Genomic DNA, 17,260 nt, shown 5'->3' on the forward strand with positions numbered 1-17,260 from the left:
ATAGCTCTTGGTACAGAAAAGTATTTTTATGCTTGTACTTTCAGAGTTTTTGTTAACGAATAAGTAAGCTTTGTTGAACTTAGATTAATGACTCTGGTGATCTCTAATTATGGAGATAGATTATATATATCTATATATATATATGTGTGTGTAAATATATGTATATTTTTTTTCTTCCCTTCCAGTTTCCCAGAAAGGAATAATTCCTTTCTAGTATAGTTTTTTTTGAAAGCATGCTATATGCCTGGCACTGTTTTTAAGTACTTTACATACATTTACTTGTTGACTACTTACCAACAACTCTGTGAGGTAGGCACTGTTATATATCCCCATTTTATAAGTGGAGGCACTGAGGTACAGAAATAGAGTGACTTGCTGATGCAGTTAGTAGTAGTAGAGCCAAGATTTATCATTCCTGAGCCTGCCCTTAAATTGTACACCATATCACATCTGTTTATTTGCTTTGGAAAGAATTTTGATATTTTTAAAAATGTTCAGATTGTTTAGTTTTTATTTCTTCCCCCAAATTATTTCTGCCCTTTGATAATTTTTTATAAACTTAAAGTGTTTTTTAATGATTTCATTATTAAAGTAATAATTATTCATATAAGAAAATTCAGAAAATACCAAAATCCAACCCATATTATATTACAAAATATTTCGAATTTGCATGCATAGGTTTGTTTGCTAGCCGTGGTTTTTTGAATAATAGTTCAAATTTTATATGCACAAAATTTTTGAATGTCAGTTTTTTTTTTCCTATAATGCAGTCAGTTTCTTTCTCCATATGCCTGTATAATTCTCATAAACACGTTTTGAAAAAGGTTGTTAATATCCTAAGAAAGGAAAGGCACCATGAATTGTCTTACTGTTCTTTTGTGGACACGTAGGTTGTGACTTTTCCTCCCCTGTGACAGAATGATGCCTTTGGACACAGGCCTTTACCATTGTTTGATATTATCTCTTCCAGTAGATTCTTACAGTAAAATTACTGGGTCAAAAGTATAATTAGTTTAAGACTATTTTTACCTCAAGTTACTTTCTAAGAGAATCGAATTAACTATTCATGCAACACTGTAACCTTGCTGACACTAAACTTTATCATTTAAAGATAAATTTCCAGTTGCTTGTTGAAACAAAAAAGGTATCTATTTTGTTGATTACTAGATTATTATTATTATTATTTTGAGTACCAGGGATTGAATTTAGGGCCCTCAACCACTGAGCCACATCCTCAGCCCTATTTTGTATTTTATCTAGAAACAGGAGCTCACTGAATTGCTTAGTGCCTCACTTTTGCTGAGGCTGGCTTTGAACTTGAAATCCTCCTGCCTCAGCCTCCTGAGCCTCTGGGATTACAGGTGTACATTACTGCGCCCAGTTGATTGCTAGATGAGTTTTTAAATGTTTATTTGATTTTGTATCTCCTTGTGTGTAAAATTCATTTTATATTCTTCATCTAATTTAATTTAAACCACAATACTTTTAAAAATATTGGGTGAATATTTTATATAGTCAGAGTTTTAACTATCATTTACTATAATCTTCTTTTGAGACATGTTCCTTGCTGTTCTATTTTGACTCTGTTATGGAAAAGAATATTTGAAATACAGAAAGTTTCATTTGTCAGTTTAAATCTATTGATCTATTACTCTGCTTTCTTCAACTGCTTTGTTTTACTGTATGATAAACAAAAATACTATTTTAACTTGTCTATAGTTTGAAAGTTTTTATATTTTTAGCTTTTTTGCTGTATTCTATATGATGGAAATTTCTAACTGATTTCTGCAAATCAGTTCAATAAGTTTTGGGGACTGTTTTGACACTTGTAATATCCCAAGCATTGTGCTAGCTTAAAGGCTAACAATGGGTGACAGGAGAGAAGCATGAGAATAATAGTGTAAGACAGCAATGGAGAAGGTGTGGCCTCACCTGCCTGAATTGGAGTCCTCCAGTTGTGATAGTTCTGGACTAGGCAAATCACTTTATTTCCTGAGGCCTTCTTTTCTTCTTTAGAAGTAAGTAGTATAACTTATTGAATAGGATTATTACAAGGAATAAACAATAACATTTATAGTACAGTGTGGGGCATACTGATCAATTAGTGTCAGTTGTCTTTCTAGGACTAAGAACATTATTAAAGATTCCATCTCTTAAAAACAAGCTTTTGAAAATTTAAAAACATGAAATTGTGTCTTTAGTTTGTTTACTTTGCTATAGTAACTAAACAGCCCTCAATTTTCTGTGGTTTTCTAGAACAAACTTTTTTTTTTCCTCACTTAGGTTGCATGTCGGCAGTGTGGCAGGTGACTGGAAGTCTGCTGCCATGGTTCTGTTCTCTTTGCTGCTTAATCTCAGCCCTAGGATATAGGAGCAGCTATCTGGGACACAAAATTCTCATGGGAAAGGGCAGGAGGGATAACACTTAAGAACACATTACTATTTTTAATGCTTTTCTTTAGATATGTATGACAGTGTGTTCATATTCAATTCATGGCTAGGCCTGACAGCCAGGCAAGGAAGTATCCCCTACCTACAAAGTCAGGTAACAGGCAGAGATGGATAATCCTCTTACAGCATAGGGGTAATGAGTGATTGAGCTTCACATGCACTAAAACATTTAATCTTCACAAAAGCACCAGGATATAGGAAATAGTTATCTGCATTTTCAGATGAGGAAACTAAGGTTTCCCCAAAGGCTAAGCAGTTAGCTCACAGCTATAAGACTGGCATGTCAGGACTGGGATTCAGGCAGTCTGCCTCTAGAAGTTGTGTTCTTGATGCTTGTGCCCATTGCCGGCTAGTTTTAGTATTTATAGATGTAGTCTTAGGAACAATTGTTTTTTTCCAGAAGGAATCCTCTGTTCTCTTGCTTCAGAAGAATGGGTTTGATTTCTGGCCTGAGGACAGAGAGCATTAGGGTTCCTTCTTTTTTGAATATGCACTTTCCCTTCTTCCCCATGTTTTCAGCACCTTGTGACTCCCCTGCTAGCTGCTGTACATTTGTTTCTAAGTTCCCATAACTATGGAATAATATGCTGTAGCCACCTTCTGAGTCAAAGGAGAGGTCTTAGGGGTCCAATCACTGCATGTGAAAACAACCCCAGCCCTGTGTTTGATTCTGTGCCTTGCCCTTGGTTTTGGTGGGTACTTCTGAGCACCAGTTCATTCTGCAATGCTGAGTCAAACCACCCTGCTTCTCTCAGGTTATTTTCAACTTCATCTGCTTTAAAATAATTACCTCTTCCCTTCCAGCTTCCAATATTTGTTGAAATCTCTAACTCAAGCTCTTTCTTACTTTGCCCTTCTACTTTTATACCTTCTTACTGTCAGATTAGTAGGCTTATGGAAGGGTGCATAGAAAAATGGATGTGGTTAAACCCTGCATTTTATGACAAAGCTCCCAGATTCTACAACTGCAATTTTAATAGCTCCATAGGATTTTGTTGCATTGATGTACCATAGTTTAAAAAGTAATTCTTTATATTAGCTATGTAGGTTATTTTAGTTTTATATTTTATAAATGGCAGTCTTTGCGACTTTGTGATCATTCTAATTTCCTTGAATTAAAATTTAGCGTAAAATTCCAGATGTTAAGACTTTTAATATTTGTTATCAAATTGCTCACCAAAAAGCAGTTTACTTTTTGAGTAGATGTGAACCTTCATTATTAATTATTATTTTCATTTTTAAATTCTCTATTTGTACATCTTTATTTTGAAAGTGCTTTAGAATTACTTTTTCAACTTTTTATGTAAAATCTCATTGTGGTACAGTTGCATAAAGTCTATAAAATAATTTGGGGATAATATAATAACTATACAGTATCTAGTTTTCCTAACCACAAAGTTGGTATCCCTTTCTATTCAAATCTTACAAAATATTTTTTTAAACTTTGTGTTTTCTTAATATTTATTATTAAATTTTTGTTAAGACTTCTGTGGAATTTATTGGTATTACAAATATGTTTTTTAAAATTTTATTTTGTAATTTGTTTTTGCTGATAAATGGGATACCTGTTTGTTTTCTTTATCTTCCATTTTGCCATTTTGTGAACTCTTTGGATTGATGATTTTTATTGAAACCTTCTGAATTTTCTGGGCATACATTCAAATTTATTTACTAATTAACCCACAATATTAAGCATACTTATTTTATGCTAGACAGGTTCTGGACACCTGGGATACAGTAGTAAATGTAACAAAATCATTGCCCTTTTAGAACTGATATTCTACTAAGGATATAAAGGTAATAAATAAACAGCTGAGAAAATAATGCCTCCAGTTTTGATAAGTATTACAAAGAAAGATAAAGCAGGACAAGGCCCTACCTAGTGACAAAGTGCATTATTTTCAGGTCAGATTCCCAGAACAAGCCATGTGAATGTCTGCCAGTGTCCCAGGCAGAGGAACAGCAGGTTGGGAGCATGCATGGTGGGTTTAAGGAGCAGGAGGTAGTGTGGGTAGAAGAGAATAACTGAACAGGGAGAGTGGGGATTGCTGAACCTGGCAAGGAAGTAGGGAGTACACCACCAGAAGAACCTGGGCAACAGCTTGAAGAGTACATTGTAGTCTGTATTTAGGGAAAGAGGTCTGGGCTTGAGATATGTGTTTGTCAGCACATGCTACTTAGAGCCACCAAGCAGAATGAGATCACCTGCACACCAAGCACAGAACCACTTTAGAGGAGAGACCCCAAGACCGAGCCCCAGGCCTGAGATTAGTAGATAGACAGAAGAGAATCAGCACAGGGGATTTAGGACCAGTCTACTAGGGAAGAATCAGCAAGTAAGGGAGGGAAAGAGCAACTGTTCTGTGCAGGCAGGTGAGACTTGGTGGTTGATTATTGGGCTTGGCAATGTGGGATGACTAAGTATAAGAGCAGTTGTGGTAGATCTGTGCAGATAAATGCCTTCCTAATGTGAGTTTACTATAGAATAGAAGGTATCCTGTGGAGATAATAAGTATTGGAGTCTGTCTTCAGAAGCTGCCATTATAAGGGCAGCAGGAACATGTGGTAGGCTAGGGGTGTCAGGAAAGGTTGTATCTTTAAGTGATAATGCTTCTCTCTCTCCATTTTGTTGACTTTATTTCTGTTTTATATTTAATCACTGTGATCAGAATGTAAGTACTTTTGTTGATACTGGACATACTTCTTTTGTTCTTTTTATTAAGGACATGCTACTAATCTTTTACCAGCAAATATGATTCCTGGTAACCATTTTGAAATGGATTTTCTTTATCGAATGAAGATAGAATTTCCTGGTGAGCATGGTGACACATGCCTGTAATGCCAGCCAGGCCAAGGCAGGAGTATCAAAAGTCCATGGCCAGTCTCAACAACTTATTGAGAACCTGTCTCAAAAGAATAAAAGGGTGTGGGGATGTAGCTTAGGGGTAAAGTACCTTGGAGTTCTATTCCCAATAAGGGTTGGAGGTGGGTGGGAAGGACATTTCCTTTTTTCCTATTTTTAAAAGAATTTTAATATGAAAATAGGTATAGAGTTTTTACAAATGTATTTTTGGACACCAAAATACATGGTTTTCTTCCCATTTGTCTTAAAGCTATGCGATGAATTATTAATGATTTTGTAGGGTTGTATTCCTGGGATGGATGTTACTTGGTTATGAGGAATTATTTTGTTATTTAAATTTCTGTGATAATTTCTTATTTTCACAAAATTTATGCTAAGTTAGCAAAAAAGAATTAGATGACCCATTTTAGAAGTCTATCTTATCCATATTGTCTGAACAAAATGGCCCCTTTTAACATATGGTTCAAAGAATAGTTGTCCTGTGGTGGTGGTGGGGCTCCGCTTTTTAATTGCTGGAATTGCTCAACTCCTGTGCATGCCCTCACCCCTGGATGAGGAGCTATCAGTGGCTTTTTTTGATCCATCTCCTCAACAGTTGGTCCCAAGTCTGCCACAAATGGACAGTCAGAGGCATATGGCTGAGCCTCAAGGAGACTGCAACCTGGGCTTGGTCCTTTTCTAATGTTTTCTCTCCCCCTCTCTCTTCTACACATATATTGTGATCTGTGCATCAATGTTCAGCCTCTTCTAAGGTCATGACACTATATGCAGAGACTATGCTTCCCTCTTTCTGCTCTCTCTTTAGAAAAAAAAGTCATGAAACCCTCAAAGAAATAGGGGTTTAATCCATTTTGATTCAAGTGCTTGAACTTACTTAGAATGACAAAATATTATAATATATGATTTGTTTTTTTTTTACTCAATACCTCTAAGCCAAAACATCCACACTTTTCTTTTTTCCCCTTTTTGCATTTTTTTAACTTAAAATTTAAAACATGACCTCCATTATCAGGCAATTATATTTTTACCCTTTTATACCCAGTTGAGTTGGTAGTTCCTGGCAGTTTTTTTCTTCCTACACCCCAAAACTGAATTCACTTTCATGCCTGAGGCCTATAAAATACTTGAGCTAGTGATGTCTTTCATGTGCATTTTCTTTATTTTAAGAATAACCAGAATAACCTCTGATAATTGTTATTTTCCTTTTTTTTTTTTTTTTTTTTTTTTTTTTTTTTTGGTACCAGAGCTTGAACCCAGGGCTGTTTTACCACTGAGCTACATCCCCACCTCTTTTTATTTTGAGATAAGTTTCACTAAGTACTTAGGACTTCACTGAGTTAGTAAAGCTGGCCTCAAACTTGTGATCCCACTGTCTCAGCCTCCCAAGTTTATGGAATTATAAGAGTACAGTACTGTTTTTTTTTTTTTTTATCTCTTTGTTTTTTATCTTCCAGTTTTATAATTTCCAATTAGTTAAGTCCTGCCCACCCCACCCCAAAACTCATATGTTGAAGCCTTAGTCCTCAGCTCATCTCCTTTTGGAGATGGTACCTTTAAAGAAGAAGTTAAGGTCGTATGTGGTCATGGTGAGGGCCCTATTCCAATGGAATTGTTTGTCCTTATATGAAGGGACAACCAGAGAGCTGGTTCTTTCTCTTCCTTTCTCTCTCCCTTGGGAAACAAAAAAAGAAATCATGGTGGCCACAAACAAGCCAAGTGAAATATTCAAAATGAAACCTACCTTGCCTTGATCTTGTACTACGAAATGTCTATTGTTCAAGCCATCCAGTCTTTGGTATGCTGTTAAAGGCATTTTGAGCAGAGTAATACAGGTGGTTTGATTTTTTTTTTTTTTTTTTTTGTACTGGGATTGAACCCAGGAGTGTTTAACCACTGAGCCACACCCCCAGCCCTTTTTATTTTTTTATTATTATTTTTTTGTTGTTGTTGTAGATGGACATGACACCTTTATTTTATTTATTTATTATTATGTGGTGCTGAGAATCAAATTCAGGACCTCACATGTGTGTTAGGCAAGCACTGTACCATTGAGCTGCAACTCCAGCCCTTATTTTTTATTTTGAGACAGGGTCTTGCTCAGTTGCTTAGAGCCTTGCTAAGTTGCTGAGGCTGACTCTGAACTTGTGGTCCTCCTGCCTCAGTCTCCTAAGCCGCTAAGAGTACAGGGATGTGCCACTATGCCCAGGGTTTTTTTTAAAACCTCAGTTTTATTTTATGAAATATTGCAGAAATTGTATTTGAAAAGCCTTTGATAAGAATAGTTAACTATATTTGAAATTCATGTTTTCTATTAAAATTCAAATTTTCAGAAGAAATCTCATATTGTAGACTAAATGTGCTTAAATAATTTATTTACATTAAAACTTATTGGTTACTGTTAACATTAAGAGTATCACACTTTTCATCCCCCTCCCAAAAAAACCCCAAAACCCCAAAATTTCCTTGGTCATTTAAAAAAAATATTATAGTGCTAACGTTTTGTTAATATAGATTTTGGATGTTGAATTTGAGAAATTTGCAAAGCCATATGTTTTAATTCTCATGGTATTTACCTGGGGTTCTAAAATATTAAGAAGGACTTTTTTTTTTTTTTTTAACCTACAAAACAGACTTTTTGTGGTTTCTTGCCAAGGCAAACGTACTTTTTTTTTTTTTTTTTAATATTTCAGCTGATGTTACTCATCCCTCACCTGAAGATTAATTTGGTATCCCTTATTCCACATGACATGTTAATGAGTCCTAGTTTTCATCAGTTGTTTTTCTCTGCTACACATTGGACTTTGAGACCATTAAGACTATAATATAAGAAGTGTTTATTGATGATTTCCCTGCCTGGGTATTCATTCATTCATTCAATATTCCGAATTGGGTTCATAAGTGCTGAATAAGTGGGGAATGTAGGTGATTTATAAGGAGCAGTTTTACATTAAGTTCTTCAGAAATAAGAAATCTAATCAGATAGAACTAAGAGCTTAAAATGTAGTTTTGTAAAAATACAAAGCATCTCTTTTTTTCCTTAAGACAGTATTTTTCCATGGTGAAGTCAGATAGCATGGCACTATTTATTTTGTCACAAGAATGATGTCGTATTTATTCAAACATTTCTTTAAAAGATGTTGGAACAGTACAAAATATTAATATATCTTATTCAAATGACTATTTGTTGCTAAGCCTCAGGTGCACAGTATTAATCATGAACCACATATATATTGCTGAACTGTATTTTATGCATTTGGATTTCGTCGTTTAAAATTTTTTTGAGTAAAGAATATGTTAATTATATATGAAATGTTAGATTTAGATATTTATATATATTAAGCATGACAGTATGTTAAATATATGATTTTTAAATTATGTATGGTTATGATGGCTCAGCCCAATTCATTTTATTTTGAGAAACAATCATTCTTGTAAAAGTAAAGAATTGAAAATTATTTTCTTTTTCTAGATTGTCCTTTGTGGAGGGGCTTCTCGAATGCCAAGGCTACAGCAACTGATTAAAGATCTTTTCCCAGCTGTTGACCTTCTCAATTTTATCCCTCCTGATGAGGTCATCCCTATTGGTGCAGCTATAGAAGCAGGAATTCTTATTGGGAAAGAAAATGTATTAATGGAGGACTCTCTAATGATAGAGTGTTCAGCCAAAGATATTTTAGTTAAGGTATGTGTAGCTTTTCTGTGCATTGTCACACAAATTAATCAACATAAGTTTTCATATATACCATGTTTTTACGATAAAACTTTGTTATACTGGTAAAGATTTTAAATTTAGGTTTATAGTTTTATTTTTAATAAGTTTCTTATATTCTTTTAGTTTAATATTTATCTAGCAGTTGATTTCTTTGGAAAGTGAAATAATCATAAGCTTCTAATATTTCTTTTTTTAATATTTATTTTTCAATTGTAGTTGGACACAATGCCTTTATCTTATTTATTTATTTATTTTTATGTGGTGCTGAGGATAGAACCCAGGGCCTCGCACATGCTAGGCACACACTCTACCACTGAGCCACAACCCCAGCCCCAAGCTTCTAATATTTCAGTGTATTTTTTTAAACAAAGTGGGATGGAATTAATTTATATTTTTCTCATCATAAAGAAAAATATCAAAAGGCATGCATCTTATTTTCTTTCTTACAGGGAGTGGATGAGTCAGGAGCCAACAGATTCACAGTACTCTTTCCATCAGGGACTCCTTTGCCAGCTCGAAGACAACACACATTACAAGCCCCTGGAGATATATCTTCTATATGCCTGGAACTCTATGAGTCTGAGGGGAAGAACTGTGCAAAAGAGGAATCCAAGTTTGCCCAGGTGAATACATAAAATTAGACTGTGACTTAGTCATATGCAACTATTCAGCTTTTCCTTCAGTATTAGATTCAGTTTAATATCTCAATTAATACAAAAATTACATAGGATATCTAACCCTTGTTTATGAATGAATTGCTTCTACTTAACTCATTTTTAGATGAAGGAAGAAATAGTGATTTTAATTTGAAAATGTATGGAAAAATAAAAACAAAATGCAGTTTGTATTTTTACTGCTTCTCTGTTCATGATCTTAGCTTACCTTGGTATTAGGTACTAGAAGAGGAACAGAATACTTTTTTGCTTGCTCACTGCACCTGGCAAAACAAGTGTTAGGTGTTCTTTGTCCTATGGTTACAAAGTGCACCACTCTTGTAATCCCAGCAACTTAGGAGGCTGAGGCAGGAAGATCGCAAGTTCAAAGCCAGCCTTAGCCTCAGCAACTTAGTGAAACCCTGTCTTAAAATAAAAGATACAAGAATTGGGGATGTGTCTGAGTGGTAAGTGCTCCTGGGTTCACTTCCTGGTACTAAATAAGTAAATAAATAATGAAAAAAGTATGTATAGCATACCTGGGCTGCACCTCAGACTTACCAATTTGGCACCTGCTGGTAAAGGTTTCAAAGCTCCTCTGATAATTCTGCTATGTAGATAGAAGCACTTTCCTATAAACTAGGTCTCTAATCTCTGATGATACTTTTTAGTATCCCCCTTAGGGGCGCTCTCTCACTCCTTATCTTTCCTTTCACAATCAACTGGAGACTCCACAGCTGCTGTCACTATCTAACTTAAAGATGCTAGATGGAGAAGTGTTGGTTAGTAACACTGAACCTGGAAGATAATCTTTCAGTATTTCCACCTGTTCTAATCTTTTCTTTTTACAAATGAGTAAAACAAGGTAGTGACTTACTTTGGTCATTATACTTGATCTTGGCAAAGTCTGACAAGTAGCTCAGTGGCAGAGCACATGCCTTACAAGCATGGGGCACTGGGTTCAATCCTCAGCAACACATAAAAAATAAATAAATAAAGATATTGTGTCCATCTACAACTAAAAAAATTTTTAAAAAAATAGTACTCTGTATTTTCTGAGATAAACTACTTCTTATAAACAATCATTTTAATCTAGATACTAAAGAGGGACAAATACATTAGGTGTCTTATATGTCCTCCATCTGAAGTAGATATTTCCAGTAATAAAGCTTAACTGTTATTCTTTGAATTCTGTTTAAATGTTAGGAGAGGGCTAGGGATGTGGCTCAAGCGGTAGCATGCTCGCCTGGCATGCGTGCGGCCCGGGTTCGATCCTCAGCACCATATACAACAAAGATGTTGTGTCCACCAATAACTAAAAAATAAATATTAAAAAAAAATGTTAGGAGAATTGGAAACTGCCTTATTTTAAAAGATTTGTTTCAGTAAAAAGTAAAATTTGTCCTTTGTAATAATTGGTGCATCGGTTCATTAATATGTCAAAGTTTTGAATTATCTTTGTCTTATTTTTGCATAAACAGGTTGTACTCCAGGATTTAGATAAAAAAGAGAATGGATTTCGTGATATATTAGCTGTTCTTACTATGAAAAGGTACAAAATTAGATTTCTTCTAATGTTAAGACAATTCATTTTGAAACTTGACCCCTTCTGTGAGTTTATTGATTTTTCAACCATTGTCATTCTAGGCAAATCATTATTAAAAACTTAGAAAGATTTTGTCAGTTAATCAAATTTTTCACCTTGGACTTAGTGTATTTTACAGAGAAGAGCTTATCTCAAGACATTGGTTTGCATTATAAATATTTTATGAATTCTTTAAGTATAGTCAGTCTAAATATTTAATCTGTGGCAATTGGAGATATAATTTTTTTTCAATTTTCAATGTAATTTTTTAAGGTTTCTATCTTGACATTCTTTGCCATATGAATGGATAAGTATGTTCCATTATTGCTATAGTAAAGCTCTAGGAAAGAAATTACTAATTAAATTTAGCTGAAGACACTAAAATTGTGTTTATTCTTAATAATCCTCTTTCAAAAATTTAAATTAAGTCTTGTTTACTCCAAGTCCTCAAGTAACTTCTTAAGGACTTTCTGTTTTTATAAAATGAGATTTTAAAATATTATTCATTTTTTTGTTTGTTTAGGGATGGATCTTTACATGTGACATGCACAGATCAAGAGACTGGAAAATGTGAAGCGATCACTATTGAGGTTGCATCTTAGTGTTTTAGATAACCCAAGCCTTTTTTAGAACTAGAATATCAATATTACTTGGTTTTGTGTATAAGCAATGTTTATATTAAAATACTTTTCCAATAAACATATGTCGTGTTTATTAAATTAAAATATGGTTGCAGTCTTTTTGTTTTATTTTTCATGTAAGATCAGCCAGTATTCGTGGTAAATAGAGGATTTTTGATTATGAAGCTCTTTATAATTAAACTAAATTGGTTGAAGGAAATTTTATTGGAAATTTTGCATGATGTTTTAAAAATTTTTATACTTCTATAACTTCTAAATTTAAAAGGGTTTTATTGATTTTTGATAGATAATTAAGAGAACAATTAAAAGTCCTTTATATTAATTGAAAAAATTCAAGAAACATATGCAAAGTTAAGATACCAATATGGGCACATAGTACATTGGTACAGCTCATGAGATCTTGAGTTTAGTCTCCAGCACCAATAAGTAATAAAGTTGAGGCTGTTTTGTTGTTATGGTGGTTTTTTTTTTTTTGTTTTTTGATTTTTTTTTTTTTTTTTTTTAAACAGTACTGAATATCAAATCCAGGGCCTTGCAAGATATCACTTTTGTTAAAAAAAAAAAGTAAACTCAACAGTTGTGTATCAATGTGCAGTGTGTGTGTACACATACACCACACGTGCATACATACATAGAAAAGAAGTCTAGAAGGCTAAAGACCAAATATTGTAGCTTTGATGGAGAGAAATATGGGGAGGGTTTTTATCTTCCTTTGTTAAAATTTGTTAATTTTTTCCCCTCCAACAAACATCTTTTTCTTCTGAAATTAAAATATTAATATCACGTTTTTGATATCTCATCTTAATGTAAATGCATTAAGTCAGTAAATGCATCTTTTGCATATTTCATGGCTTAGGCATACAGTAGAAAAGGACAGGAATACCACTGTTTCTGACTTGACTTGTCCCTCCAGACATGTCAACTTTCTAATTGTTATTAAGTATTCTGACGCATTATGAAATACTTTCAAATTTCCTTGCACTTCAGGTGATAATTTTTTATTCTGAATTTGTAAAAGATATGCCAACTAAATTTTCTAATGGTTTTAAAAAAAAAACTTTAAGGTAAAAATAGCTTTAACTTTTCTCTCTGTAAAAATGTATTGATATGTATTTATTACAAAATTAATATTAAAAACTAGAATGGAAAGCATATTCCACCACCCATGAATTTCCCATTTATCTCTGCTTTGTCATGTATATTTAAATACTTGAACACTTGTCAGCAAAAGTTTATGTCTAATTATAATGTTGCCTGTTTGCATGTCTGATGTCTGGAGGAGAGAACTAACTATAATGGTGAAGATGTTGGGAGTTGTTGTGATATGAGCTGCTATAATCCATAGCATAAACCTAGACTGGGTGGCCTAGGAGCAGCAGAAAATTATTTCTCACGTTCTGGAGTATGGAAGTCTGAGGTTAGGGTGCTTGCATCTTTGAGTTCTAGGGAGGGTTTCATTTTTGGTTGCAAACCACTGACATTTCATACCCAAACATGAAGTACAGAAGGCAAGAGAATTCCCAAGATCTCCTACAATGCTAACCCCATTCATGAGGATTCTACCCAGCATGACCAAAACAGCTCCCAAAGGCCTGCTTCCTAATGCCAATACATAGGGATCTGGATTTCAACATTTGATTTTGAGATAGGGAACACAAAATATTCACTCCATAAAAGAAGGCCACAAAATGTTCCATTATGAGCTAGCAGCTTTTACATATGTAAAATTCCTAATAAAGTATCAGAGAACAAAACAAGTTCTACAGACATCTAAAGTGACAATGAGTTACCACGGTAACATTTACACACTGCATATACTGTGATTTACTTGCTTTAATAATCTCATTTAAAATTTTGATCTTGCCATAGCTTCATAATATGTTATTTGTTTTCTAGATCTGAAATCGATTTAAAGAAATTATTCAATGTCTCATAGTAAATAAATGGTGAATTTTGAATTAATATTCACACTGATATTTTAAACTTAATTTTTCTTGACTACTATTTTAAGTATATTAAATGCATTACTTAAATTCACATTTTTAATCCATTGTTCATTGTACTGTTTTAATCTGATCTCAGAGAACATTTACTAATTTGAAAGAGTATGGATCACCCAAAATCATGTTTTAAAGTGGTTTTTATGAAAAAGAAATTGGGACAGCAGGGTAATTTGGCACTTTTCTCTTGAAGACACTGGTATGTGACTCTCAGATGCTTCTGATTTCCTTCTCTATTCCTTTATAGCTGGGATTTACGAAGAGTCTCAAATATTTTGGTCCCAGAAACTTTTACACTTAAACATTTTTGAGTTCAGGCATATTGTGGCTTGCACGTATAGTCCCAGCTACTTAGGTGACTGAGAGGGAGAACCGCTTGTGGCTACGAGTTTGGGACTATTCTGGGCAATATAGAAAGACCTCATCTGGAAAAAAAAATAAAAAAGAAAAGAAAATTTACTGAGATTCTGAGTTTTTGAACTTTTATTTATAATACACTGAGAGATATGGAAAGAGATTTTGTAAACGTATACGTATGTATAGTTACATAACTATATACACTTATCTGTCATATAGAAATTTAAACCCATTATTTAAATAAAAAGGTTAACTCTTGCTAGGGTGATGGCAGCACACCTGTGATCCTTACCACTCAAGAGACTGAGACCAGAGGATCTCAAGTTCACGGCCAGCCACAGCAACTTAGACCCTGGGGTTGTATGTAGTAAAGGGCCCCTAGGTTTGATTCATAGTAGCCCCCCCTCCCCTTCCTTAACTGTTAGCATGAATAACATTTTAATGAAAAATACCTATCTAAAAAGTAGTGGCAACAGTGGTGGTCTATATTTTTTCAAATCTCTTTAATGTCTGGTTTAATAGAAGATAGCTATATTCTGATATTTGCTTTCTTCCATCAGTATTTTGCAATATCCAATTTGTGTAAACTCTGGAAAACTCCACTGTATACTTATGAGAGAAGGAAAATAAAAAAGTCAGATAACACATTGGTAGCATTATGAAAATAGTCATGTGTCACTTTGATAAGGACACATTCTCAGAAATTCTTTGGCAATTTGTCATTTTGTGAACATCATAGAGTACTTACACAAATGAAACGGCTACAATGTCACTGAGTTAAACAATCACACAGGCAGGCTGGGGTTGTTGTGGCTTAATGGTAGAGTGCTTGTCTAGCATGTGTGACACACTGGGTTAGATTGTCAGCGTCGCGTCGCATAAACAAATAAAATAAAACTAAAAAAATATGTTAAAAAAAAACAGAACAACATTGTGGCTGTGGTTGATTGTTATGTGGTGGGTGACAACTTTTGAGCTCATAAGCCTCCTGGATCTTCTTACCATACCTTTAAAAATGGTTTTTCTAGATAGTAGACACGGTGGTGAATATTAAAGAGAAAATACCTACTCTGCCCTGGAATTAAGGAGATTCAAGACTAGGGAAACAAAGGAAACTTGATTTACAAAATACTACAATATATTCATTCTGTATTTTTTTGGGGGGTGTTGGATATGGAACACAGGGCTTCACACATACTAGGCAATTTGTTGTACCTCTAGGGTACACCCCCAACCTTAATTCTGTAAAGTTTTACTAAAATTTATAGAGAACAAAAAAAGATAATTAGATAATTAATTAAAGATAATTAATTACAAGATAATTACAGATTTTGATAGTGCTTTTAAGTATCTAAAGAAGAGATGAAGTGCTATGTCAAATAGGGTGAACATAGGAGGCCCTTCTGGAGAAGTGACTGAAACCCAAGTGATAAGAAGATAGCCATGTGAAGAAGAGGAGAAAAGTATACCTTAAACTAGGAAGTAATTTTGAGATGACTTAAATTATTTATTTACTTGTTTATTATCTGCCCCTCCCATTAGGAAACAGGCTCCAAAAAGACAGTGTTTGCCTTTTTTTAATATTTATTTTTTAGTTTTAGGTAGACACAATATCTTTATTTTACATTTATGTGGTGCTGAGGATCAAATCCAGTGCCCCACGCATGCTAGGCGAGCATGCTACCACTGAGCCACAACCCCAGCCCCAGTGTTTACCTTTTATGTCCACTGCTACATTCCCAGAACCAAGCAGGTGCATAGAACAGGAGACGCACAAAGAAAGATTTCTGAACGAGTAGTGAGTATGTAAAGGGGTGTCCCAGAGAAACTAAGGGGAGAGTGGAACAAAGTAAGGTTAGAGAACCAGTTCCAATCACAGGAGGCCCTGAGGCCACCAGAAGTTTGAGTTTTATTCTAGTTGTGTTGGAAAGTCTTTAAAGTAAGAAAGGGCATTTTCCACTTTGTTTCAGATCACTTTTCGCTGGATGTAAAGTGGATTGGGAGGGGAGCTTAGTGGAACTGAAGCCAGTTTGGATTTTAAAGGACTTCTGCTGGGCACTAGGTGGGTACTGTGGAGATAGCATTGACTCAACTTGCTAATTGGATTATAGACACTTCCTGACTTATGATGGTTCTAATGACAAGTTTTCATTTTTACAAGAGTGTGAAAGTGATACTTATTCAGTAGAAACCCTATCCTACTTCAAATTTTGAATTTTGATCTTTTCCTAAGCTAATGATAGGTATATAATACTTTTCATGACTCTGGCAACAGTGGGACCTAACAGCTCCCAGTGAGCCATAAGATCATGAGGGTAAACTACAGTGTGCTGTGTTGCTAAACCATGGTGTTTGGTAGCTTAAGTGTATTGAATGCATTTTTTACTTAATACGTTTTCAATTTACAATGGGTTTATTGAGATATAACCTGATCATAAGTCAAGGTACAACTGTGATTTGGAGAGTGAGGAGGGAGTGAATCAAGATGACACCTAGATTAGTTTAACAATACCTGAATAACAGTGGTGCCAATGAATTGCTATAAGAAACCCTGTGGAGCCTGGAGTAGAGGTAATGAGCTATGGCAGCAAAAATAATTTCAAATGGAATGTATTCAATTTGAAATTTATGTCACACCTGAGTGGACATGTCCATTAAGCATTGTGGATATTCAAGTCTGGAAGTGAAGGCAGAGCTCAGTGCTAGAGACTAAAAGTTGGGAATCTGAAGCATAAAAATGATGTTTCAACCAGCCAGTGTAAGATTTCTCTGCCAGCTTTAAGAGAAATGTTGTCCCACAGCCAAGTCCTGGGAGTGCCTAATGTTTGGGTTGGGTAGAGGAAGGCTAGCTGAAAAGGGGACAGCAGAGAATTCTGTGGAAAAAAGAAGGACCAAGAAAGAGGTTGAGTAGTGATGCGTGCTCATGGTCTGCTATGAGATCACAGGAGGGGCACTGAGTACAACTGGGGAGGGCAGAGGGAAAGGCCTTGGGAAGGAG

At 34.6% G+C, this 17,260-nt stretch overlaps 1 protein-coding gene across 2 annotated transcripts in view; it reads left to right on the forward strand.

Annotated features, from left to right (window-relative positions):
• Nucleotides 1-12,002, forward strand: part of HSPA14 (heat shock protein family A (Hsp70) member 14) — a 30,421-nt gene extending 18,419 nt beyond the window's left edge. For both annotated transcript variants that reach the window (XM_081300169.1, XM_081300170.1), the window contains 4 exons: nucleotides 8,784-8,996; nucleotides 9,476-9,649; nucleotides 11,161-11,231; nucleotides 11,788-12,002. In XM_081300169.1, the coding sequence (XP_081156295.1) occupies nucleotides 8,784-8,996; nucleotides 9,476-9,649; nucleotides 11,161-11,231; nucleotides 11,788-11,866 (537 nt within the window). In that variant the 3' untranslated portion in view covers nucleotides 11,867-12,002. The remainder of the gene's footprint in view (nucleotides 1-8,783; nucleotides 8,997-9,475; nucleotides 9,650-11,160; nucleotides 11,232-11,787) is intronic.
• The last annotated feature ends 5,258 nt before the right edge of the window (nucleotides 12,003-17,260 follow it).

Source organism: Spermophilus citellus (assembly GCF_964194105.1).
Source record: "Spermophilus citellus genome assembly, chromosome: 6".
In the NCBI taxonomy this organism is placed as follows: Eukaryota; Metazoa; Chordata; class Mammalia; order Rodentia; family Sciuridae; genus Spermophilus; species Spermophilus citellus.